At 44.3% G+C, this 27,943-nt stretch overlaps 1 protein-coding gene across 1 annotated transcript in view; it reads right to left on the reverse strand.

Moving 5' to 3' along the window:
• Positions 1–4,268, reverse strand: part of SCHIP1 (schwannomin interacting protein 1) — a 70,983-nt gene extending 66,715 nt beyond the window's left edge. The window contains exon 1 of the mRNA XM_004379155.1: positions 3,934–4,268. Coding sequence (XP_004379212.1) covers positions 3,934–3,963 — 30 coding nt within the window. The 5' untranslated portion in view covers positions 3,964–4,268. The remainder of the gene's footprint in view (positions 1–3,933) is intronic.
• Positions 4,269–27,943: the final 23,675 nt, after the last annotated feature.

A 27,943-nucleotide genomic window follows, 5' to 3' on the forward strand; every position in this document is an offset into this window, starting at 1 on the left:
ATTTTGTCATCTGATGTGATTTTCCTATGTGTTGTAAATCCTACCTCTATGATGTTAATGAGGCAAGATTAGTGGCAGTTATGTTAATGAAGCAGGACTCAATCTACAAGATTAGGTTGCATCTTAAGCCAATCTCTTTCAAGATATAAAAGAGAGAAGCGAGCGGAGAGATAGAGGGACCTCATACCACCAAGAAATAAGAGCCAGGAGAATAGCGCACCCTTTGAACCTGGGGTCCCTGCACTGAGACACTCCTAGACCAGAGAAGACTGATGAAAAGGACCTTCTTCCAAAGACCACAGAGAGAGAAAGCCTTCCCCTGGAGCTGGCACCCTGAATTCGGATTTCCAGGCTCCTAGACTGTGAGAGAATAAATTTTTTGTTAAAGCCATCCATTTGTGGTATTTCTGTTATAGCAGCACTAGATAACTAAGACGTACAGAAAAGTGACCTCTAGCAGGGGACCTGCCAACACTCATGCTGGAATGTTAACTGGGAAGAACCCATTTTACAGATGAAAACACTAACGAGGAACAGGGGGATAAGCTGACCCACAGACAAGAGTAACCGCACAGGTTAACGGCTGGAGGGCAGGGGAGGGAGCGGGACCAAAAGTCATCGCAGTGGCTATCAAATACAAGAAAACCTCAAGCTATTACAGTATAGTTATGACGCCTTTTTTCTTAGTCAATTTTAGATATAACAGGTGCATCCCTATCACTGAGGGCCTGTTCTAAGCACTGGGAAAGCAGAGTAAACAAACTTCCCTGCCCTCACTGTGCTTCCATTGTAGTGAGGGGACAGAAAATAGGTGAAACAAGTAAAATCTGTACTACGATCTGTTGTTGTTGTTAGTTGCACTTGAGTTGATTCCGACTCATGGCGGCCTCGTGCGTACAGAGCAGAACTGCTCCATAGGGTTTTCAAGGCGGTGACCTTTCAGAAGCAGATCACCAGGCCCGTCTTCCAAGGTGCCTCTGGGCGGGTTTGAACCACCAACGTTTCAGCCAGTAATGGAGTGCTTAACCATTTACGCCACCCAGGGACTCCTTGTACTATGACAGATGAGGATAAACGATAAGTATAAAAATATATTAGGAAGCACAACAGAAATACTGGGGTAGAAATGGGGAGTTGGAAGTTTACATGACAGGTTCAGCGAAGACCTTCTCAAGAAGATGACATCTGAGCAAAGACCTGAAGGCAGAAAGTGAGAGATGGGGGCAGGGCTGCCAGATGAAATACAGGATTAAAAAAAAAAAAAACAAACCCGTTGCTGTCAAGTCGATTCTGACTCATAGCGACCCTACAGGACAGAACAGAACTGCCCCATAGGGTTTCCAAGGAGCAGCTGGTGGGTTCGAATTGCTGACCCTTTGGTTAGCAGCCAAGCTCTTAACCACTGTGCCATGAGGGCCCAAAATAAGGATACTCAGTTGAATATGAATTTCAGATAAACAATGAACTTTTTTTTAGTATGAACATGTACTAAACACTGCAGATCGTTTGCTAAAACCAACAACCCTATGAGAAGGTGCCTGGGGAAGTGCACGCTAGGCCGAAGGAGCGGCCAGGGCAGGGCCAGCCAGTATGGCGGGAGGGCGTGAAGGAAGAGGGCATATGGAGAGAGAGGAGTCACAGAGGCAACAGGGTCAGATGACAGAAGCCCTTGGACCTCGTAAAGTTGTGGGCTTTTACTGTGAGGAGGATAACAAACGTGAAAAATTCTGAGATGTGTGACACTATCTGACTTAGGTTTAAAGGATCACTCTGGATACTGTATTGAGAAGCAGGGGCAAGTGCAGGGAGACCAGTTAGGAGGTCATCAGTGCTATAATGATAATACTAATTGTAATAGACACCTATACATATGCACCAAAATGTGCATACAATTTTGGGGGGAATGACCCTTGAAACCTCATTCATGAACTCCCCTTTAAAAACCCTGGTTATATCATTTATTGGAGGAAAGGAATCAGCCCCTCCAAAGAAATTCTATCTACTCACTAAAAATGTCAATCTAAGGCATTTGCTTCTACCACTGCATTATCATCCATAAAAATCTTCATCAAAAGAAGACGCTTCTGCAGAACACTGAACTGTCGACACTCGCAGGGACTATGACAACATCAGGCCAAGGACTCCCGGAAACCATCCTTCCTAAACCCGACCGCATGTGGCTGCTGACTGTGTTCTACAACGACGGTTTATCAATGGGGCTAAGACTTGACTTCAAGGTCAACATCTCTGTATAAAAGGAGAGGGCCTCAGAAGAACACATGTACGTGAGGTAATTCTGCTTTTATAAAGCCATGGAGATGCAAAATCTACTATGATTGTGAAAATAAGCAATAAATACTTCATTAACCAATAAACACACAATGACAGTGTTCATATAAAATAAAACTAGTTTGTCTTCCTTTGGAAGAATCAGTAGGCTAACTTAACTTCTCTTCCCCAGATGAAACTGTTGACATCGGATCATTTCTTTGACCTACAAAAAAAGTAATTTCATGTTCAACCTCATGAAAAAATATAGAGAATACTCTTACAGTCATTTGCCTCTCAGAAAATAAATTATATATCTCCTCTGAAAAGGGAGAAGAAAAAATTATTTTAATTATCACAGTAATGTAATCCCCTGGAACCACGCCAGACACAGATTAGAGTCTCCGTAGACCTCTGACATTCCCCGCCCCCAAGCTCTGTATCGTGTGGACGCGAAGTTTTGGGTGTTCCCTCAGCATCTCAGCACTCTCTCACAGAAAGAATTCCTGTGAACCCAGATCTTGGTATTTAGGGCCCAAGGACATAAATATACTATAAAATGAAAATACTGTAAAATAAGCCTACTCTTACAAAACTCCAACTATATGGAGAAAAACCGTATACATATATTTTACAGGCACACTCTACTTCGCTGAGACACGGCCGCCGAGTCTGGTGAAACGTGCTGTTCAGCCACTGTGAAATCTGATCCTGCGAGAAAGCTGCTTCTCTCAGGCACCCTACCTCACACAGCAAGAGCACTGTTAAGTTAGGGGACGGGCTTCTCAGAGCCCCAGAACGCCTTCACCTGAGGAATACCCCAGTATTGACCACCCGGGACGTGAACTAGCCAGTGTGCGGCCGCAAACAACCATTTCTCAGAGAACACTCTTGCTGTCTGTTTACAACGACGACGCTTTCGACGTTGCCTCCACAGCCCAACCCGCAGGAAGGGGTTAGTAACACTCTGGAATTCATTTTTTGAAATGGTCTAAGGGTGTAATTCTTAACTCCAGTTACCAAATTAGCACACAGGTCAATATGCATTATTAAAATTTTTCCATTTGGTTTCTTTTATGGTATTCTTTTATGGAAAATAATTCTGATTTACCTCACCATTTAAAACAATTCATTAGGAAAAATAAGTTCAGAAAGATACACAGACAAGCAACTTCAAATGTCAAGCGCATACTGGCTGGTATTTGAGAATTTCTAAGATCATCAATTATTGCTTTCATTTACATAATTTCCTTAAAGGCAACGCTAAAAGCTGGATGTGAAGCAGCTCATATGTGATGCAATGGGTAAAAACCGTTTTCCAATGTTATCTATGTGAAATTCTGACCCGATTTTTCTCCTTTGAATCCCCTGAATTCAATTACAGTTCAAAACAGTTCCTCTTATCTATACAGGCAGACAGAATGTGCAAAAACCAGATCACCTCTGTGGATTCTGCAAATGCTTTAAAGTCCAACAAAGCAGTGTTTTCTGCTCCATTACTCTCCAGAAAACCTAATTACAATTCAAATACTGTCTGCGTGGAAGGCCAGGAGCGGAGGATGGCAAAATCCCTCGGAAATCTGGAGAGAGGCAACCTGCTGCTTTGCAAGGGGAAGGCCTTCCTCCGCAAGGATGCCGGCCTCAAAACCAGGTTTTAAATCTTACCTGATATGAGCAGTTGTCCTGATGCACCATCTCAGTGCATCCTAGGGCACAGACCCCCAAGCAGGACAGTCACCGAGGCTGCAGAGGGGAGGCACAGGGCATCCACAGGCGCAGAGAACGCCCTGGTAAGGGAGGGCTCCGGCAGAGTAAAATGGATGCTGTTTCCTGATCAACCTGCGCAGTGGCACAGCCTGTGCCGGGAGAGCGCAGCCCAGCCAACTGCTCTCCTCGGAAACCAGCAGTGAGGCTGGCTAACAGGGAGCCGGGAGCGGGCTGGGGGAGGGGGCGCGCTCATCCCTGGCACAATCAGCCAATTATATTATAGGCACAAAGAAGAGGATCAGTCTGGGGCTGGTGTGACCTTCTGGTGCTTCATGAAGGCAGTTAACTGATGTGGAAACGTTCTAGTCCTCATTAAAGGGAAAAAGGCCAGTGAGAGAGAGAGAGAGACAGGCAGGAATCAAGGTTGCAGCTGAACATTTCTAACCTCAGGCATCATCCCTCCTGCCCACAAATGCCGCTTAGTTGGTGCTTTAAAAAAAAAAAAAAAAAAAGAAAAGCCTTAAAGATCATTTTGAAACTTTTAACATGGTAAAGGGAAAACAATCCATTCTGAATATTAACACTGAAAGGATGCTTTCTGGGTAGAAAGGATGATTTTGAAGTCTTTGTCAACTTTATAGCTGAAAGGAGGGCTTTCCTTCTTAAAAGAAACATTATTTTGTAACTTTTTAGAATCCCCACTTATATTTTGGCTCTTACCCTTTTTAAGTCAAAGAGAAAATAGGATGGGATAATTATTCCTGTAATTATTTTTTTAGAGAGAGCTTATTAAAGTATTAAAGTCAATATAATGCACTCATTTCATGAAAATCAAACTCCTATTGAAAGTACAGATTTGTACCTATATTGCCCAATGCTCTGACTTGAACATACAGACACCCCCATCCCATCACCCCAATAAAGAACATCTAGTAAACCAGCTGCCCAGGAGATTCTGACACATCCTGACCCCATGTGTGTCAGAGTAGAACTGGGCTCCTTAGGGTTTTCAGTGGTTGGTATTTTTGAAGTAGATCCCCAGGCCCTTCTTCTGAGGCACCTCTGGGGGGACTTGAACCGCCAACCTTTCTGTTAGCAGACGAGTGTATTAACTGCTCGCTCCACCCATGGACTCCAGTATAGCACATGTGGCCCTTGCAACAGACCATCTGTCAGAGAGACAGTGATGGAAGAACTCCAGACTGCAGACAACAGTCTAAGGAAACACACGCCTGACCCTGCATGTTTCTGGGAAAAAACGGGCCAACTTCTCAAACGCTTCAGGGCCCCTCTAGGCCCTTAGGATACATAAAAAGGAACAACTAGGCCTCAACGTTTTTGGTGCTAATTTAATAACAGAAAATTAAAATAACAACAACACTAAAATGTCCTTACCCATACTCCTCAGTTGCCACGGACAATTTGTCTTGTTCCTTAATAAAACAGCCCTGAACATATAAAGGGTACTCAATAAAATCTTGACTGAATTTATACCACTAAATTTTTAAAACTCTAGTTATATTATTTTTAAGCCATATATATATACACACACACATACATATATATGCACATATACACACATATACACACATACATACATATACATATATACACATACATACAGACACATTTATACACATATACACCTATATACATACACATACACACGCACACACGTACACATACATACGCACGTACACACACACATACATGCGTATACCCATGTGCACACACACATACACACACACATCCATCCATACATACTTATACACATATATACACCCATACATATATACACATACACATACATATACACACATACATATATATATCTATATATTCAAAACCCCTTCATCTTACTGACAAATAACCACACAATCTTCATCATGCTACTTCTAGATAAAAACAAGTACTTTTCGCCTGAGGAATGAAATTGATGTGTTTGACCAGTTTTCATATCAAGTACCATCTTAAGAAATGGTGATAGTCTGCGATGGCAATATTTGGTAATGCATTTTTAATTTTATTACAGCTTTTCTGTTTCTTGGAAAGAAAAAAAAAAACCTCTATTTTTTTACAAATACTCTTAATTTTACCCATTTTAAAGGCTCAAGCAGGAAGAACGTTTGCTCCCTGAGTTCAAGTCCATCGACACATATGGCTTCAGGCTTCCTAGTGAGAGGCCTGAGGAGGTGGCAGGGAGGCCCAGCCCCGGTGGCCTCACAAGCTTGCACTTCAGCACCCGTTCCGTGGGAAGTACTCTGGAGAAGCACCCTGCAAAAGCTCACGGCCCTTTCCCCTTGGGTACAGGAAAGAGGCTGGCCAGGTAACGTGTAGGGTTTTCTAGGCCTGCCAGCTGGCAGAGACGGGGGAGTCAATCAAGGTTTGATTAACGACGCTGTAGGCTAACGTAGGTAACCAGTCCTCTTAAATGAATGTTGTTGTTGTTAGGTGCCGACAAGTTGGTTTTCGACTCACAGTGACCCCACGTGACAGAGCAGAACTGCCTCAAAGGGTTTCCCAGGCTGTAATATTTAATGGAAGCAAACTGCCAGGTCTTTTCTGCTGCAGAGTGGCTGGTAGGCTCAAACCGCCAACCTTTCAGTTAGTTAGCTGAGTTCTTAACCACTGTACCACCAGGGTCCTCTTAAATGAACACAGGATGGAGGAAAGAAGGTATATACTTTTCAGAGAGCGGGCACAATATGCAACAGCCCCCCCGCCCCCATCCTTCCCTTACTGAGTAATCCACACAGGGCAGCAGACGTAGAGGAAGGCCCTGGAATCCTAAGTATGCTCACGGGAAGGAAGGAACAGAAACCAAATCCACTGCCTTCGAGCTGATTCCGACTCACAGCGACCCTACAGGACAGAGTAGAACTGCCCCATAGGATTTCCAAGGAGCGGCTGGGGGATTCGAACTGCCGACCTTTTGGTTAGCAGCCAAGCTCTTAACCACTGCACCACCAGGGCTCCCCAGGGAAATGGAGCCCCGGTGGTGCAGCTGTAGAAGTTCCTTTTCCAGGGTAGCAAATAAGATGGAATAGGGATCTTTTACCTAATGTAGAAGGCACGATCCCAAGTTTCCGAGACAGCTGCAACTTCAAAGGCTGTTCAAACTTTGCTCAAGTTACTGCCTTGACAATCTAGGACCTTAAGACTCAGGAACACGCTTCCAAGTTGTACAAAGCCTAAGAAGGCGCTTCCTGGCCTCTGTTCTCTTCTGAAAACTGAAGGCTCTGGGGTATGTTACATAAGCTCCTGAAGACATTTATCATGGGCTGTTAAAAAAAAAAAAAAGGCCTAAACATGATCCCACTCTTCACAGTTGCTGTTCCATAAATAGTGGAAGTGACTCAGTGGTGGCTCTGGGGAAAACCTATTTCTGACAATTGTACCCAAATCCTGTCAAACAAAAAAACCTCCCGAGATGTATAAACAAGATAAAGAAGGGAATATATGCAGCAGGCTTCCGTTTACAGTCATTCATCAGAAAGGTCTTTGTGCTGTAAGTTAAACTATGATTTGTTAGTCCAAAAAACTTTAAACACAAACTAGCTGTTCCAAGAACGTTTAAGCCCGAGTGATTTACCAAACTACAGGAACGTTTGTTATTTTCGACTAAAAAATATTGACGGACTTCTTATTTTAAGCATAGTTCATGTAGCACAGAAGTTCTTTTCTTCTTTTTATGTCTTCATAACTTCCCTCCCCATAAAAAGTACTGGGTTTTGGATTCAGATGGGATCTCAAGAGAGCATTTAATCCAACACCGTTATTATCCATATATGGAAAATGAGCCTAAGAAAGCTGTGACATGCCCAAGCACATAAATCCTGACTTCAAAACAAGCATCAGAGGAAGCAAAAGACACGACTTTCTGGGTTCATGCCAAGTGACTGTGTTCCACAAAACCAGTGCTGATCAGGACCCACTCGGCTTGCAGAAGTAAAACCTCCTCTGCCCGGGTCAATGTGGTCTGGCCTGTGAGTCAAGATCAAAAGTAAGAGGGTGGCTAGAGTGTGGTCCTACTAAGATCTGAATCGACAGTATGTTTTAAAGGGGAAAAAAAAAGAGTATTTTCTGATTAAGATGTTGTTCCTATTTCTGCCACCATGCAAGTTACCGGGTCTTTAATCTAGAAAGCACTTTTTCAGTTGCGGCAATCAGTAGCTGGAGAATGAGGTTTTTCTACTGGACAGTAAATACAGTGGTCAAAAGTCACGTCTGCAGGTCACCTGAGTGTTCAGTTTCCAAAGTGAATTACTGGGGTGTGGGACTGACCTGGAAGAGGCACAGGGAGCTTTCTGGTGCAATGATAATCTTCTATGACTTCACAGGGGTTTAGCATATGCAGGTGTATACAGTAGTCAACACTTATCAAGTGGTATACTTAAGATCTGTGTATTTCACTGTATGTAAAATTTACCTCAAGGAAATAAAAAATAAAAAAGATCCACCAAACAAATTTTGAACTTCAGTTAATGATTTATTAATTCATCTATCAGTCTGTTGTACTGTGATGGCTTGTGGGTTGCTGTGATGCTGGAAGCTATGCCACTGGTATTTCAAATACCAGCAGGGTCACTCATGGTGGACAGGTCTCAGTGAAGCTTCCAGACTAAGACAGACTAGGAAGAAGGACCTGGCAGTCTACTTCTGAACAAACTGACCAGTGAAAACCTTATGAATGATGTGTAGGCTGAAGTATTTAGAGGGAAGTGTAGTGATGTCTGGAAACCCTAGTGGCGCAGTGGTTAAGAGCTACAGCTGCTAACCAAAAGGTCGGCAGTTCAGATCCACCAGGTGCTCCTTGGAAACTGTATGGGGCAGTTCTACTCTGTCCTATAGGGTCTCTATGAGTCGGAATCAACTCGATGGCAACAGATTTGTTTTTTTTGTACTGATGTTTGCAGCTTACTTAGGAATGCACCAAATAAATAAGATGGATTGATGAATGGATAGAAGGATAGATCAATGGATAGCTATGACAAAAAAAAGTTTATCGAAATGATAATTGTCAAATCTAGGTGAAATATACATAGGCATTCAAAGAATAAATTTTCAGTTTGAAAATGTTCATAATGAAATGTTGAAAAAAAATGAAGTACTGGGGGTGGAAACGATAAACAGGGAAGTCGCTTTCTTAAGCAATAACTTTTAAGCCTTTTCTCAGGGAATTGAGGGAAGCAGCAGACATTCTAAATAGCTTTAAGTTGTGCTTCTTTAAAGCAAAACGAGCAAAAAAGAACTGTGAGGAAAATTACTCCTGGTCCATGTCAGGGAAGGGAGCTCCTTGAATGCCCCGCTGAGAGAAGAGCTGGCTATCACTACTGTGGCCGACGGCATCCCTGGCGGTGCAGATGGGTAACATGCTCAGCTGCTAACCCAAGGGCTGCAGATTTGAGTCCACCGAGAGGCACCCTGAAAGAAAGGCCTGGTGATCTACTTATGGAAAAAAAAAAATCAGCCATTGAAAACCTATGGAGCACAGTTCTAGTCTGACACACACAGGGTCACCATGAGTTGGAATCAACTCAATGGAAACTTTTTTTTTGTTTTTCAATTTTACCGTTGCCACCAACATAATCGGCACCATCGATGACCAGAAACCTTTGAAAATGGCTTTACAGTTGACAAAGTCCCCCCCAAACAATTCCTTGACTCATACAACCCTGTCGTTGAAACAAATGTCAGTTATGTGCAATAGGAAGAAATGCTTTCTTCCCTCCAAGAGTTTGGTAAGACAAATACGGCAGTACACAGATAACTGAATATAAGGAAGAATGAGTTCAGTGCCTCAAAGAGATCGTTTTTGTTGGTCCACTACAATCCAGGAAAACAAGGTAACTCTTGGGTAAGCCAGGAGACCACCACCTTGGTTGCTGTCGTCTTTAATGTCTGTCTTTTCTAAATTAACCTAAGTTTCTTAGAACGTGGGTCTTGGTTGACTGATTCGGTGCTATACCCCCATCCTCTGAAATAGTCTCTGACATACACTAGGCTCTCCATAAATATTCTTACAATGAATGCGCGCAGACATGAATGAATAAGCATGACCTTCTGAGTATCACTGCAAGTCTTTTAGCCTCAGTATCCTCATCTATAAATGAAGAATGTTAATTATTTGTTCATCATGTTGATGACAGAAAGGAATGAAAATAACATATAAAACAGCTCTTAGGTGCTCAGCAAAGGAACAGAAATTGATTGTTTTTTACCTCCTAATTAAAGGCAATAAGAACAGTCCAAGGAATAAAAAGAGGCCTGAAGGAGGGAGGTGGCAGTGGGAATGGAAAGGAAAAGACAGAGGAATGGACTCCACCCTGTGAGCAAAGAACTGACTGAGTCACTGCCCGGGCACACAGCGAGATCGAGAACAAGGAGCCGTGTGGCTCTCCAGCCCACCGTATGAGCGGAGCTGTGGAAAGAGACAGGGAAGTCAGGAGGACGAACTGATTCTGAAGAACTGAGGTGGAGTAGTAAGTTTAAAAACTTTTTTTTTTTCTTTCACCATAAACTTCTGAGTTGAAGGTGCAAGAGGCCCCTGGGGCTCAAGAGAGAAGTCAGGTGGCCAGACAGAATTTGGGGGTCTTTTGAATGGAGAGGACTGTTGAAGTTGTAGAAATGGATTCAACTGAGGGAGAGATTGTAGAGAAAGAACGACAAAGCAGCAAAGCATCGCTGTGGTAGGCAGACTAATGTCTCTCCTCTCCCCAAGATGTCTACATCCTAATCTCTGGAACCTGTGAATACGCAGGTTACAGGGCAAAGGGGAATTAAGCTTGTTAGTGGACTGACTGTGCGATGGGGAGATTATCTTGGATCCTCTGGCGGGCGCCATGTAATCATAAGGATCTGTATCAGGTAAAAGAGGGAGGCCGGAGAGGATGAGCCAGCACGAGAAAGACTCGGTGGTGTTGCTGGCTTTGAAGATGGAGGAAGGTGCCACAAGCCAAGGAATGCGGCAGCCTCTGGAAGCTAGAAACACCAGACAAGGAAACACTCTCTCCTGGAGCCTCTAGGATCAGCGCTGCCCTGCGGACACCTTGATCTTAGCCCAGTGAGACCCAGTCGGAACATCCAACCTCCAGAACCGTAAGACAATAAATTTACATTGATCTCAGCCACTAAGTCTGTGGTAATTCGTTACAGCAAACACAGAAAACAAATACAATCACTTTGGTGACAGCCTATGTTTAGAGGGCAAGAAGCAGCACAGGAGCCAGAGAAGAAGAAGTGGCCATTGAGGGGAGACCTGTTGCCATCGAGCTGATTCCGACTCATAGCAACCCTACAGGACAGAGCAGAACTGCCCCACAGGGTTTCTAAGGAGCAGCTGGTGGATTCCAACTGCCGACCTTTTGGTTAGCAGCCGAGCTCTTAACCACTGCACCACCAGGGCTTCAGTGAGGGGTCAAGCAGAGAGAGAGGAGGCTTCACATACTGCAGGGAAGCAGAGGACACTGCGAGGTCGCCGTAGAAAACCAGCCGAGAGCCATTAGTTTTGACTATTAGGAGGGCAACAGTTATTCCCAAGTGAATGATCTCAGCAGTCGCATGCTAGGAGAGGTAGCCAGGTTACAAGTGGTTTGGAAGTTGAGGGACTAAGTAGAGAGCAGTTTGTAAAGAAGTTTACAGATGAATCAGAGCATCAGGGTGGCAGTGTGAATGTACAACAGAATCAGAGAGGCTGTTTAAGATAGGGGAGGCCCAAATGTGTATGTTGATGGAAGGGAAGGCGCCAGCCAGAAGGGAGGAAGTGACAATTGTGAGCGGAAAATAACAAAAGGGGCAGGTCCTGAAGAGCTGGATCAGGAAGTAGCTTCTTATTAAAGCACAGCGGAAAGGCATGAGATGTGTCAGATGTAGTTGATGAGAAAGCAGGTCGACGCAGGCAGAATTCGTGAGACGTGGTAACTGTAGAAAAGGAAGTCGGTAGCCTAGGAAATGTATCAGACCTAGATCAAGCGCGGAGAGCGTGTGAGTGTTGACCACAGAGAGGAATGGAAAGACCAAGAAGTACCCAATATTCACGATACACTAGCTCAGCCGAGTCGCACGAGGCTCACCATCTCCATTAGATGGTAAACTGCCCGGTGGGACATCCACTGCAAACACAAGCCAGTTTCACCAGCGAAGTAGGAAGGGCTACAGAAGAAGCCAGGGGCCTGGCTCCTGTCTCTCTGAGAAAACAAACTGTGTCACTGGCAGACATCGTCTGTCTAACTGGGCCTCATTTCTCAACCCTCCACTCTGGTTCAGAACCACATCATCGGCGGGGAAGGTTCTCGTGGCAGAGAGACTGGGCATGCAAACACTGCGTGCCCCAAGATTCAGACAGCACGGTCCTCTCTCATGCCACACCCTCTGGTACCAGCTCACCCCAGCTCTGTCCTTGGCTTCCTGCTGTGTGTTTTCAGTTGATTTAAAAAACTGTGATTTGAGCATCTTAATTTGGTCTGTGGCTTCTGGGATGGCGTGCCTAGGAGTGCACTCTACGCTCTTACTGCTTCAAGGTCATTTCCCACACTGCAGACATGGAACAGAAGTCACAGAGGAGGGTACCTGATCAAACTTAACCGGGACATTCCCACAACCTCTTCCAGCAATATTCTGAGGTCCAGAAATGGGAAGTGAGAGAAGGATAAAATTGAGACAGGTTACAATTTTTTATTCTTATAACTTTAAACAAAAAACTTCCCTGAGAATCTTCAAACTATCATATATAAACTAATTTACTCATGAACTTTTGACTATTCTGATCCTGGTTATACGTACGTTTGTTATTTCAGGGTATACTAAAGAAATAATTTCCTGAGCAAACTATTAGTGTAAATCAATGTTTTAGACTTTTTCTTTCTGCTTTTCAAATGAACACAATATGAAAAACTATCAAAGGTGTTTTTATCAGGATAAAACAATTTGAGTTCAAATTTATATTTACTTATTACATCCTTCAATGAGAACATCAGACTGTTTTGTTATACACAAACATTGAAAATAAATTTATAGTCAAGTATAGTCTTATTCTAGCACAGATTTACATTTATTTCTGTATTTTGTTTGGTTGTGGCACATTAAGACAATCCCCTTCACACAGACAAATAGTTATAAAGGGTAAGGTGTTTAAAAGCTTATGCTACAAAAATCTCCAGATATCCTTCATTAAACATGTCCAGAAACTTGAAAGCTAAGTAGTAAGAAATTTATTTAAAAATTGATTTACTAACAATATACAGCAATTGCTTACGTTTCTTATTATGTACAAGATAAGACAGAGTATCCAAACTAAAAATAGATAATCAATATATAACGAGACCTATCATTTGATATACTGGCATTCATTCACTTGCCATTGCATAATCAACTATTAGATTTCATGAAGAGAATGTGCCAAGCAGATGTGTCTGATCCTGGCCTGGCATTTAACCAAGCTGGGCCTGCCAAGCAACCCAGATAATTTGTCTTTCTTGGCCACACACAAGCATAAATTTTTCAAAAAGACCAGTACAGAGCTACCACTTTCAAAATCAATGGCACATGTACAAGTTCAACTACTCTGAGGACTATAAAAAGACTACTTACCTGGGCAAGATAAATTAATACATAGATGTAAAAAAAAAAAAAAAACGAGTGGAGAGAAATATTTGCATAGATATGAGGGAATGAAGTAACTACAGTTTGGGCTGAAATGTGATATATACACTTCTTACATAGCTTTACAGGATAACTTTTCTCTCAAAGTGCAAAAAGTCCCACAGACAATCTCACTGTAGATGTATTTGGAATTATTTTCACATCTCAGAACTCTTTGATTTCCAGTTAGGTTTTTTTCTGGGGGGTGGGGATGAGGTGATTAGCAGCTTTTATAATAGGTGCAAATTACCCTCTAAAAAAACCCGCCTGCCACCCTGGTTTCTGCAGACACAGTTTGAAACCTACTGCATTAGGCAATGTGGTGGAGGGCCGCTTCCCTCTCCGAGAATGATGAAATGGCTTACATTTCAATAGAATCTGCCAAAAAAAAACCCTGTTTCTTGGACAGAGCCCTATTCCTCTCCCAGCAGGATTCTCTGCCCAAAGCTGACTGGAATTTGCACACTGTAGGAAAATGGTAACCGACTCACAGGTAAATCTGGGTGAAGCCTACATGGATTCACCCCAAATTTATGTCAATGTTTAAGGCCCATTTCTTTTCGTCTCCATTTCCCAGCCTTTGGCATCAGAGAAAGCAGACACAAGACATTCCGATGAAAATAAGGTGGTGTCCTGGAGGGTCCAAGCCAAAACCAGCATAAAGTGGGTGTGTGTTTGTGGTGCATCCCCTCCTATCCCCAGCCTTTTAGGACTCCAGAGAGCTGTACCTACTAATACAAGGGCACTTAGCTAAAGCAATACATGGAATCCCTGCAACGAAAAAGCCTGTTAACAGAGTATTAAGGAGCCCTGGTGGCTCAGTGGTTAAAGCGCTCAGCTGTTAACCAAAAGGTTGGCAATTCGAACCCACCAGCCGCTCCGCGGGAGAAAGATGTGGCAGTCGGCTTCTGTAAAGATTTACAGCCTTGGAAACCCTACGGGGCAGTTCTACTCTGTCCTACAGGGTCTCTACGAGTCGGAACCGACATGACAGCAGCGGGTTTAATAGTATTCAGGGAAAGGCACTGAAACTCATCTGGAAGAAAGATGACCTCTAGTGGACAATTGTGTTTTTCAACCAGTTCAAACTATGAATGGAGACCTGTTGGCATAGTGCTTAAGAGCTCAGCTGCTAATCAAAAGCTTGGCAGTTCGAATCCAGCAGCCACTCCTTGGAAACCCTGTGGGGCAGTTCTACTCTGTCCTATAGGGTCGCTATGATGAACAGGGTTAAAAAACAAAAATAATGTTAAAAGTACGATCCATTGCCTTACTGACATTTGAATGATTTTTTAGTAACAACTGTAATATAAATACATAAATCGTTAGTTGAATTAATAAAAAATATAAAGGTTACACTACTGTTAATACATCCAAAGTTAAAATTTAGGCCATCTGCTAACCAAAAGGTGGGCAGTTCGGACCTACCAGTTGCTGTACGGGAGAAAGATGTGGCAGTTTGCCTCCATAAAGATTTACAGCCTTGGAAATCCTATGGGGCAGTTCTAGTCTGTCCTATGCACTCGACAGCAGTGAGTTTGGTTTGGTTTTTGGTTTTGATGGTGATACAGCCTTGGACCAGGAGTCAAAGACCTAGGCTCTGAGCTTGACTGTTCTCTTACTTGGTGTATTCACCTGGGGAACTGCTTCATATCTTCTTCACATCTACTGCTTCATATCTTCATATCTCTACTTCCTAATCTATGAAATGGGTTGATTCATAAACTATCTTCTCTCCGCCCCTACCTCCCTAACACACTCGAGTAGTCAGATTGCTGTGTTTTGGGATCAAGTTCATTTTATATCATGAGATTTCTAAACCAGCAATAAAAATTAACATCATAATATATTAGCATTGGGTGAGTCAGCAAAAAAAAAAAAAATACTAGGTTTTGATTCAATGTCTTCCTCATATGTAACAAAGGTAAAGATGGTGAGTTTTCTTTTCCTTTTACAGTGATATAATAGGTACATATAACTGATCATGGAAGATATATTTCAAAAGCTAAACACACCAGATCTTTAGTTTATTATTAGTCTGGGCACACTGAAGCTGGCTTCCAATAATTTTTCCATTAATCATAAAAGTAACAGAGGAACAAATGATGAACTGTGTCTTTTTAGGAAGAGGATACTTAAGGGTATTTTTTCCTGCCAATTTTTTAGCTATTAAAAAGAACAGTCATAGTAGATATGAAATTACAGCTACTATTTTCAAAAGCTTTATTTCATAAAATAAAATGATAGAAAAAAGGGAAACAATAATTTACGTCGTACATCTTTTCTGAAAACTATCTGCTCATCCACTGATGCTGTATTTTCTTAGTTTGTCACTAAACACAGCAGAAATCCAGTAATTTACAATTAAACTCAATGAACATAATTTCTAAGAAACTATTAAAATTCCTTAGCGGTCTTTAGCTCTTTGGGGAGGGTGCTATATAGGAATAGTTTTTAAATAGTATTAATTATAATGGGATTTAGCACATAAGAGTTTCCTCATCTATATTCTCTAATCAGTTCCGCAGGGCATTTAAGCAGCAACATGACTGATTTTTACAATCTTCTCATTCCTATCCCCTCAGAAGGGACGTTCAAATGATTTTACTTGCTGGAGAGCAGCAGAACACACACAGGTTTACAAAGTTTTCTGCGGCACAATAAGAATTCCAGAATAACATTCCATAGTCTCATTGACTGTATCTTAAAATTCTTGAATTAAGGAAGTTTCTCGTTTTTTAGAAGCAAATTCTTTCAGAGTATAAAGGTACTCGTTGCAGTCAAGTCGATTCCGACTCATAGTGACCCTATAGGACAGCGCAGAACTGCCCCATAGGGTTTCCAGCGCGTGGCTGGCGGATTCGAACCGCTGACCTTTTGGTTAGCAGCTGAGCTCTTAACCTTTGAGCCACCAGGGCCCCATATGCTACTCAGAACAGTGGACAACAAGTGAACTTGTTATTCTCAGAAAGAAGTTTACAATCAGCCACGGATTACTCAGAAGCAGTAAAATTAACCTTCACATTAATCCCCACTCTTCTAAAACTCTCCAACTTAAACCAGCTTTTCTTCGTGAAGAGCAGAAAGCCCGTCTCAGACACACAAGCTGGCCAACACATGTTCACTGACTCTGAGTGCCTGGGCGTTTTTGCTAGTTGCTAAGAATGACGAAACAGAAATCAGCAGTCCTTTGAGGCCCAAGAAAACCAAACCTATTGCTGGGGAGTCAGTTCCGTCGCTCTTAACCCCTACATCGCCAGGGTTTCCAAGCCCAGTGCCTTGTAGATCTGTCTATCTATCTCACTCCAATTGCTCATCTGTGATGACAGTAAGGGATCATAGGGCTGGCTTGTTTTCACTCTTGACACTCAATCAAAGCAAAAAGAAGAAAGAAAAACCAGGAAAATAAACATGCCCAAACACGGGTATGTCCTCTCTTTCCCTCGCTGCCTCTGACACGCGGCGTAACTGGGAGGAACAGCAGCCAGATGAAAAGGCTAACATCTGCTTTGCAGACATCGGTAGGAACTTGTACCGATGGTTGAAGCTACTTGTGTTCTGTTATGAGGTTTTTAAATCAAATACATATTCCAAAGGACAAAGGCCATTTCTTTGGTAGAGCTGTCGCTATGACTGAGGTGCCCAGACCTTTACCTCTAAATTTAAATGGTGCAAAATTATCAAATATCATTTTAAAAGAAATTTAACCCCAGTGGCTCACCCAGCTGCCCCTGATTTGACAGTTTTGATATTTCTTGATTTTTTATTTAGGGCCCAAATTGTTACGAAAATTAAGGGCTTGCAGCCTTACCTTGTGTGAATGAAAAATGCTTCTAAAATCATAAATCAGATTATGTCACGTCTTGGCTTAAAAATCCTTGGTGGTCTGCCACAGCATTTAGGATGAAAAAACAAATCCTTAATGCTGCTTCAGGCCCTGATGTACCCGCCAGATCCCCTCTGCACCCCTCGCAATCTTGCTCACTAAGCTAAGAGCCAAGCTCCTCCTGCCTCAGGGCCTGGTTCTCGGCATCTGCGTCTCAACCTGGACACTCTTCCCTCTTCACCTCAGTAACTTCTTCCCCTTGCTTACAAGTGGCGGCCTTTCCTTAGCCCCTAGTCTAAACAAGGTCCCGCCTTAAATTCACTTGGCACACTATGTTTTCTTATGTAGCACTTATCACGATAGGTAATAATTGATTTATTTGTGGGGTTTGCCATGTTGATCTGCTCCACTAATTTCTATGTTCCATGAGGTAGCAAGGACCATATCCATCATGGAATGAAATTACTGAAAGTTCTCTCACTTCAGGGCCTTGGGATCCAGGGCAGGAGGATCTATCTGCCTGTGATCAGCTGTCATCAGCTAACTCACTACTGTAGAAAGCTCGTCAAGTTGTCACGTGTCTCCAGATGGCCGGTAAAGCCTCACCTGGGGGGCTAAGTGGCGGACTGCCGAGGCCTTTGGGCTGCATTTCCCTCCTCACTGTGAGCTGTGGTTTTGGCAGCCTCAGAGGGCCCCTCACCTTGGGGATCTGCCTCAGGGACAGGGCTGTGCCAGCTGGACCCAAGGACAGCCTCAGAGGGCTCCTCACCTTGGGGATTTGCCTCAGGGACAGGGCAGCTGGACCCAAGGGCAAACTCATCACTTAGGGCTACAGCTGGAAGGTTAACACTGACCTGCCTGAGCTTAGCTGAGTGCCCTCAGTCTCATCTAAACAAAGTAAAAGAAAAGAGCTTAGGTTTTTCTCCTTCTCAATTAGCCGCCCTGTGATGAATTTTTGGTTCCAGGGAACAGTCTAGCAAAACAAGCAAATAATTTGATATTGTCAACTTGCATACCTAAAGAAAGAAAAGTGTAAAAAGTCAGGATTCTAATTTTTAAGGAATGATAAAATGTTCCAAATAATTTTCTAATCAAAAGGATAGTAAGCAAAACGGCTGGGTTTGTGAAAGAATGATACTTTTAAATTTGCCTAACTGGAGAAAAAAGGCAAAACAAGAAAAAGAAAAGTTGAGCATGTTTGCTTTCTTAAACAGAGGAAAACAGACAGACATGACAGCTGAAAACAAATAGCCTGCAGTTTAGGACACGGCGTTCCAGAAAGGGTTCTGAAGTTGCAGAAGAAATGCTGGGGTAGCAAGTCTCTCTCTAATCCAAACGCTCTTTCTCTGTAGAAAATACCTACGATTTCTGTGTTACAGCATCAGCACCGACTGTGATTTCCGCAGTGAAAGAACTTAGGAAGTCTGAGTACTCGAGCTCCTTGCATGCCCTTTCTCGGTGATGAATTAATTCTGAATCCAGGTCAAGAGTGCATACACTGCAGATCTGGCACTGCTGAATCCAGAAAGCCTGTGTGGGCTGTTCATTTGCACTGGTCATCATCTTGGGTTGATGGTCTCATCTGTGCAGATATGGGTTTTCCCAGCCTTCAGGGGAGAAGGTGATGGAATAAGGCAGGTCTACAGTCTAGCCTGGGATAAATGACAAGTTTGGTCTGGTATGCATCCCTGCCCTGCCCTGCCCTGCCCTGCTCTGCCTGTGTTATCGCTTTCTTTACCCCAAAGCTAGGTTCTCAGACGCGAACACTGGAAGCTACCTCTCTCTCCTATACAAGAGGGAGAGAGAGAGAGATCGAGAGCTCCTACCTCACAGGTAAGAAATGCCCTCAAGGAAGCATTTGATGCTATGCTGTTTGGCATTAACGATAATAATTCAGTCATACTTCACTTGGAGTTCCAAATAACTTTCAGGGTTTCAATGTATTAATACACGGGCTAATGACAAGAAATTAAGACTCTTTCTGAAATTGATGATAGTTCTTCATGCTGAAAAAACTATGATTAAAAACTGGAAGTGCGTAAGGTTTTAGACGCACTCAATTATTCTCTTATTTACAAATGACATGGTGAAGGGGCTTTTCATTATTTTCAAAATACCCTTCATCACTGAAATGTTGACACATGGATGGGATGATAAATCAAATTACTTGACACCCCCATGGTTATGTCTTACCCATTATTTGTTTTTTAGGGGTTGGAACGGGCACATAATTTGTAGGGCACTGTGCCAAATGGAATTTGAAAGTTAAGGATTTCAGGACAGTGACAGACTGCTGAACCAGGAGCGAGGCCCTTAAGGGGCAGGCCCTGTGCACAGGTCACACTCCGTGATGCTGACCTTGGATGGGCAGCTGGGAGAGAAGGAGGGAACCAGACATCGAATCATGCAGTTTGAGAATCACGTGGGTTCTCAGTTTTGAAAGGAAAAAATATCTTTGACTTTTGGTGGGCAAATACCAATGGGAAGACATGACTTCCTTCAGTATGAGAGGAAATGAAATTCAAGAGGGAGTAACCGACCTTCACCAAGCACCTACCACTCGCCCTGAGCTGGACCAATGTCAGCACCATTCTTCCTTGCTCCGACACTGGCTCCAGCCTGGGGCTAACTCTCCACTGGAGAAACAGAAGCCAGCTGAGCCTGACGATGCCGAAGTGCTTCAGGTTAAGGAAGAGCAGGCTGAGGGATGCAGATGCTGCAGGACACCCAGGAGCATTCTGTCATTTTGGATGAGATTTCCTTCATAACCTACATCCTCTGCATCAGACCACCCATCCCCCACTGCTCTCAGCCCAAAGACCCCAGAGATGTGTGTGCTCTCGGTAAGAACTCTCCCCACCCTCAACACTAGCAGCCTCATCACCACAACCCGTCCTAGAGGAAGCTAGCCTTACACTCCCTCGACTCACAGATCCCTCCTCATTGACAGGGTTCTCTTTCCTGTGGGGCTCCATTCTTCTGCCCCCATCCTCTACTACCCCCCTCCCCTGCCCAGTCCATACTCTCCCAGTGGACCCTCTTCTCTGAACCTTTCCTTCGCCATCTTTCTCTAACAGAAATGAGGCTCTCTCCTGAAATCACTGTCTCCTCATAGCCTTTTCAGGGGATGGCTGTTTTCTCTCCCACCTCCCTCTTACCAAAGGGCCTGTTGGATGGGTAGGTGTCCTCCTTGCTATTCTCTGGCTTCCAGACAATTCTCTCTACTTCCTAATACCTAGCTCTGAATCTCCTGCCACCAGACTCCTGATACCACTCCTACGTATCCCTCTGAGTAGCAGTCACCTCTCCTCCCCAGGTCACTCTGCCTCATGCCTTGAAGAGTCACTTTCCAATGTTAATCTTGTTGTAATACCTAGAAACTTCCATGTCTGCTACATGATCCAACATTTTCGTCTCTAAATTCCCTGACTTCTTGCTCCATTCTACATCACCTACTCACTCCTACGGTTGTATCCCAGCCTTGCCGTTACCAGCAACTTCATGCCCTCCATAATTTCAACTCCAAGCCTCCCACTTTCCAACCATCTCATCTTGTCTTTCCAGCTCTGTACTCCGATTCCAATAAATCTTCAATGGCACTAGGATCTACACTCTATAACCTTTCTACCTTTTGGCTACCCCTCCTCCCGTTTTGGCCTCCCTGCACTGTCTACACATCTAGATTCCATGGTCCATCATTATAACCACCTACCTCTCTCACTTCATCTCACTTGCTCCTCTCAATTCTTCATAATAGCTTGGTCAAATCCCAACTGTGGATAAATCCAGCTCTTGCTACTCTGTGCCTGCTCCCAGGCTGATGTATGCGGCTGGAGAAAAATATACAACCATACCAACTGATCTCACTTGAAATTCATGACTACTAGCCCCAAATGTGCCCTTGGCACTGCCTGGCGTCCTCTATATTTCTCCAGTCCATTCATTCCCACCCTCTCCCAGACAATTACAAAACTCCTGAAAGAGTTGTCTAGACTGGCTGTCTACAATTTCTCCCTCCCCTTTATTCTCTCTGAACACCCTCCTACTGGGCTTTTGTCCCCACCATGCTAGTCCCCACCATGCCACTGAAGCAGCTGGTGTGCTGTTAGATGCCATCAAGTCAGTTCCAACTCACAGCGACCCCGTGTACAACAGAACGAAACACTGCCCTGTCCTGCACCATCCTCACAACCGTTGCTATGCTTGAGCTCTTACTGCAGTCACTGTGCCAATTCATCTCATTGAGGGTCTTCTTCTGTTTTGCTGACCCTCTACTTTACCAAGCACGATGTCCTTCTCCAGGGACTGGTTCCTCCTGATAACATGTCCAAAGTACATGAGACAAAGTCTCACCATCCTTGCTTCTAAGGAGCGTTCTGGCTGTACTTCTTCCAAGATAGATTTGTTTGTTCTTCTGGCAGTCCATGGTATATTCAATATTCTTAGCCAACACCATAATTCAAAGGCATCAATTCTTCTTCGGTCTTCCTTATTCATTGTCCAGATTTCATATGCATATGAGGTGACTGAAGACACCATGGCTTGGGTCAGGTGTACCGTAGTCCTCAAAGTGACATCTGTGCTTTTTAACACTTTAAAGAGGTCTTTTGCAGCAGATTTGCCCAATGCAATGCATCTTTTGATTTCTTGACTGCTGCTTCCATGGGTGTTGATTGTGGATCCAAGTAAAATAAAATCCTTGACAACTTCAATCTTTTCTCCATTGATCATGACGTTGTTTATTGGTCCAGTTGTGAGGATTTTTGTTTTCTTTAACTGAGGTGTAATCCATACTGAAGGCTGTGGTCTTTGATCTTCCTCACTAAGTGCTTCAAGTCCTCTTCACTTTCAGCAAGCAAGGTTGTGTCATCTGCATATTGCAGGTTGTTAATGAGTCTTCCTCCAATCCTGAAGCAGCTATAACTTCCTAAATTCCAAGATCAGTTCCTAGTCTTCATCATACTAGATCTACTAGCAATATTCAACATAGTTGGCCCCTCTGACAGCACATTCTCTTGGCTCTTTTCCTGTGTTAAAGGCCATTCCTTTATTGGTCCCTTCTCATTTCTCCTACCACCACCCACCGGAGCTGTGCTGTTCAATACAGTAGCCACTAGCAACATGTGGCTATTTAAATTAAGTTAAATTAAAAATTCAGTTCCTCAGTTGCAATAGCCATATTTCAAGGGCTTAATGGCCACATGTGTCTCGTGACTTCCATACTGGACAGCACACATATAGAACATTTCCAATTTAACAGAAAGTGCTACTGGACAGCACAGAACTGGAATATCCAAGACTTAGCCCTTGGATTGCTTCTCTATCTAAACTCACTCTCTTGGGAATGTCATCCAGTCTCTTGGTTGGTGACTCCAAAATTTACATCTCTAGCGTAGACTTCTCTCTGAACTCTAGACTCCTTTAACCAACTGTCTACTCATCATCTCCACTTGCATGTTTAATAGGTATCTTTAAATTTATCATGCCTAAAACAAGCTCCTGGTCTCTCCCAACCCCCAATTCTCTCAAACCTTTCCACCCACAGTTGTCCCCATTTTAGTAAATGACAGCTTCATGCTTCCAGTTGATAAGGCCTACAATCTAAAGGTCATCCTTGACTCTTTCCTGCTTCTCACATCCTACAATCCATCAGCAAATGCTCTTTGGCTGAACCTTCAAATATATCCGGAATCTGTCCACTCTCACTACCTCCGCTGCAACCATTCTGCTCTAAATCGCCATCTCCTCTCGGTGGATTACTGCAGAGGTCTTCTGTAGAGACTTCTTACTTCTGCCCTTCCAGCCTCCCCCATCTTGGTCTATTCTTAACAAAACAGCCCAAGTAATTCATTCAAAGGAACACATTACTTCCCAGGTCTGCTCAAAACCCTCTCGTGGCCTCCATCCCAGTCAGAGTAGGAGCCCAAGCCCCACTTAGAACCTGAAGAGGCCTCTTGGAGCCCAGCACGACCGAGACCCACCACACAGTCCTCTTTACTGGTCTTAGATGAAGCCAAGCACTCTCCCACTTCAGGGCCTTTGCACTCGCTGCTTCTGCTGCTTGGAACTCTCCTGCGCCGGATATCCATGTGACACGCCCTCATACTTCCTTCAGATCTCTCCTCAAATGTCATCTTCGCAGTGAGGCCTTCCCTGACCCCCCTGTAATCCCTCCTCGATGCCAATTCCTGCCCCTCACCCTCCCCATCCCAGTTACTCCACAGCATTTACCGCATTTGAAACATTACATACGGACTTTTATGTTGTTTAACTCTCCACTAGCATACAGCTTTAGGATAGCAGGGGCTTTGTTTTTTCACCGCTGAATCTCCAGCATCTAGAACACTCACACATAATAGCCCCTCAATAAAAGTTTCTTGAATGAATGACTGAAAGTGGCCCATCTTTCCTTCTCCTCTTATTTTTCCTCAGACTTCAGTTACACTTTGCTCCAGTAACCTCACCACCCCTTTAGGGTAAAATTCATTTAATTTCACACAGAATCAAAATTAAAGATTTAAAAATATTCTATACTGACAAACTCATTTGAAATATATATTCCTTTAAGAAATAACTTGCCTATAATTATAATTTTTAGACGTTTTAATCATTTCCTCTCACAGGAAGAAATCGTGCTTTCCAGTGTTTAATCTTGGCGTCTGATTAATCTTTAGGTGGCAGAAGTGCCCAGTGCTTATTCTGATTAAGGTAGGTGCAAGGAGGGACAGGAAAAGACACTTCATTCTAGACCTGGTTCTGCTGCCTTACACTAGATCACTTTACAGAATTAGCCTCAGGGTTGCCCTCTTGGGGCTCTAATATTTATAAAGAATGTCCACCCGGAGGCTGGTAGGGGAACTGGAAATGGCCAGCAGCGGAGATCTTCAGTTTGCCAAATGCATGTCCGTGTTGACCAACACGACCTTCATTCAAACCTAGTGTGGTCCCCTTCCAGAAATAACTGATCCATTCCAAGCAAGATGAACTGGCCCAGGAAGAGATGACTCCCAAAATCTGATTTCCAAGCTATCTGCCCTGAGGTCGGGGGTATCAGACCAGGGGCTAACAACCCCTATGCTCTGAGATCAGGTCTCACCTAAGGGAGACACCCTCGGGAAGATCTGTGGGTGGGCCCCAGGCACCAGCTCAGCCTGCTGGTAGACTCCTAATGGACACTGACCTACAGTACATCCTAGCTATGTAGCCTGGCCTATCCTCCGGGATCAATCAAAAGCACAGGCTGTTATCATCCTTGTTAATTCCTCTGAAAAGTAAAGAGTTCTCTGCTATGCAAACAACTATTTCCTTCCAAAGCAGCTCAGAGGTGGAAAAATGTTTTCTTAACTCAGGCCTCTGGTGGGCAGAACTAGCAGGTGAAAATCAAACAGAGAGAGTGCAATGGAATTTTCTTTCAGTGGTGCTGGGTTTTTTCTTTTGTTTTGCTTGCCCCAGAAGATGTGTAGCTATGGGTAAGGGAAGGTATGTCCACAAATTCTTTGATACTCCTCTCTCAAGAGGCGGAGCCTGACTCTCTTCCCCTTGAGTATGGGCTCAATTTAACATTTTTTTACTGAATAGAAAAAAAAGCAGAAATGACATACCAGCTACTCTGGGCTCGGTAATGAAGGGTACAGCAGCGCTCTCTCTCTCTCTCTCTCTCTCTCTCAGATCGCCCACCCTGGGGCGGGGGGGTTAGCTGCAAACGCAGCCTATGGAAAGGACCATGTGGTGAGGAGCCAGGGTCCCCAGCCTCCAGCCACACGACTGAGGCATCCTGGAAGAAGGCCCCCAGCCTCCAGTCACACGTCAGACATCCTGGAAGAAGGCCCCCAGCCTCCAGTCACACGACTGAGGCATCCTGGAAGAAGGCCCCCAGCTTCCAATCACATGACAAACAACCTGGAAGAAGGCCCCCAGCCTCCAGCCACACGACTGAGGCATACTGGAAGAAGGCCCCCAGCCTCCAGCCACACGACTGAGGCATACTGGAAGAAGGCCCCCAGCCTCCAGCCACACGACTGAGGCATCCTGGAAGAAGGCCCCCAGCCTCCAGTCACATGACAAACATCCTGGAAGAAGGCCCCCAGCCTCCAGCCACACGACTGAGGCATACTGGAAGAAGGCCCCCAGCCTCCAGCCACACGACTGACACATCATGGAAGAAGGCCCCCAGCCCCCAGTCACACGACTGAGGCATCCTGGAAGAAGGCCCCCAGCCTCCAGCCACACGACTGAGACATCCTGGAAGAAGGCCTCCAGCCTCCAGCAACACGACTGAGGCAGCCTGGAAGAAGGCTTCCAGCCCCAGTCGAGCCTTCAGATGACTGCAGTCCTGGTCCACATCCTGACTGCAGCCCCAGGAGAAACCCTGGGCCAGAGCCAGCCAGCTACGCACACCCCAGGTGCCTGAGCATCAGAAACTCTGTGAGATAAAAAATGTTTGTTGTTTTCAGCTGTTAAATTTTATAGTAAATTCTTACAGAGCAACAGAGAACTAAGACAGTGAGTAAGGACCACACAGTTAGACTCTTTTTCATGTTTAAATTAGGAACCAGAAACATATAATTTTGTTAAGGCAATGTAAAAAGGCTATAGGTTGCCCAAAAGGAAAAGGACTGGGATGCTCCACAGATGAGAGCGGGGCCTCTTGTCGGCCACTCTTGATCTTTGCTCCATGACCTTGGCAGGTTACTGGCTTCTCCAAGCCTCAGCGCCTCCCCACAACGTGGCTATTAGGGTGCACAAGCTCATGAGTGAAAAGCCCCGGGCACAGCTCCTGGTACTGACAAGGCTGGTCGTAGTGACCCCCTACCCCACGCTGCCCTACAGACACATGGCCGTGCTGTGGGCCGGTGGCCCCATGGCCCCGAGGACTCCCAAACGGCGCTCTGCCCACAGTTCCTGAGAAAGAGGATACGAACTGAGGTAACTCGGATATGGGGGGGTGGGGGGTAGAGGAAGAGAAGCTGACAGAAAAATGATCAGAAGGTTTGGGAGTGATAGAGGCCCTCTGCACTGTTTGCACTCTCTTCCACTTTGGTTTTGAGTTTCAGAGTATTTTTGTCCCCACTGAAAAGTACACCCGTAGTCCCTGCATGGGGGCAAACAGTTACCACGCTTGGCTGCTAACTGAAAGGTTGGAGGTTCGAGTCTACCTAGAGGTACCTCAGAAGAAAGGCCTGGAGATTTACTTTTGAAAAATCAGACACTGAAATCCCTCTGGAGCACAGTCCTACTCGGACACACTGGTGTAAAAGCACACCCAGCTACTGTTCACAGCGTGTAGATTTCTTCGTAGCCCGCAACTTGAGAGTCAGTCACAGCAGGCTGACGGGGGCCGTGCCCCACGAGCTGTGAAGGTATTGCCTTGGTGTAAAATGCCTTCCTCATTTATAGCATCATGAAGAATGAATGAGTAAAATTTCCAAGGCTGGAATCTTTATGGAAGCAGACTGCCACATCTTTCTCCTGTGGAGCAGCTGGTGGGTTTGAACTGCCAACCTTTTGGTTAGCAGCTGAGCACTTGAACCACCATGCCACCAGGGCTCCTTACCAGTCAAAATCCAAGGACAAAGTACAATGAGGAATTTAACCAGAAGGTGACAGCTTACACTCAATTCTACTCGGTTGTCATAAAAGCTTTACTTGAAAAGAAGCATTAATCCGGTCAGTAATTCACCACAGGGTCACACGGGTTAACTTACAATCTGATTTAATCAGTAGTAAGAAGATGTCCTTTTTGTAACAACCCATGAAGAAAAACAAGTCCAACTGTAGCGTTTTTAAAGTCAGTCTCAGAGGAAAAGATATGGGCAGATACTCAGGATGGCCACACAAACGCAGGAAAATGACTTGAAACCCAGCTAAGCACTTCTCAGAGTGATTTACTGAAAAACAGACACAATTCAGCGTCCACACTGCTCTCCCTGACGGCATCTGCGGCTCTGTGTTTCCCTCTCACAGCTCGCCAGCCGTACACAGTCGTCAGTCCTAATCTGCAAGGGAAGTTCTGTAACTGTGACGGTCATCTTCTTGAAGGACTGCTTTACCCTCAGCTTTATTCAACGTAAACATTTAATTTTTTTTCTTGGCCCACACATATTTATTGAAGGCTTAAGATAAGACAAGCATGCTTCTAGATGCAAGAAAAAGAAAGATGAAATAAGACACACTCCCCCTCTCCAGGCAAAAACAGACATATAAACAGACAACTTACTATCGTTATGTATTTATATTATTTACACAGAACGTAACAAACAGTATACGTAATTGATTAAGGCAGCTAAAGGAGCCCTGGTGGCACAGTGTTAATGCGCTCGATGGCCAGCCCAAAAGTTGGCGGTTGGAACCCACCCAGCGGCTCCAGAGAACGACCTGGCAATCTACTGCCATAAAGATTCTAGCCTCGAAAACCCTGTGGGGCAGTCCTTCTCTATCACATGGGGTTGCTATGAGTCGAAATACTTTGTTGATTACTTTAGCGTGGGCTGTCTGACTTTAGGG

The sequence above is a fragment of the Trichechus manatus genome, unplaced genomic scaffold, assembly GCF_000243295.1.
Source record: "Trichechus manatus latirostris isolate Lorelei unplaced genomic scaffold, TriManLat1.0 scaffold00062, whole genome shotgun sequence".
In the NCBI taxonomy this organism is placed as follows: domain Eukaryota; kingdom Metazoa; phylum Chordata; class Mammalia; order Sirenia; family Trichechidae; genus Trichechus; species Trichechus manatus.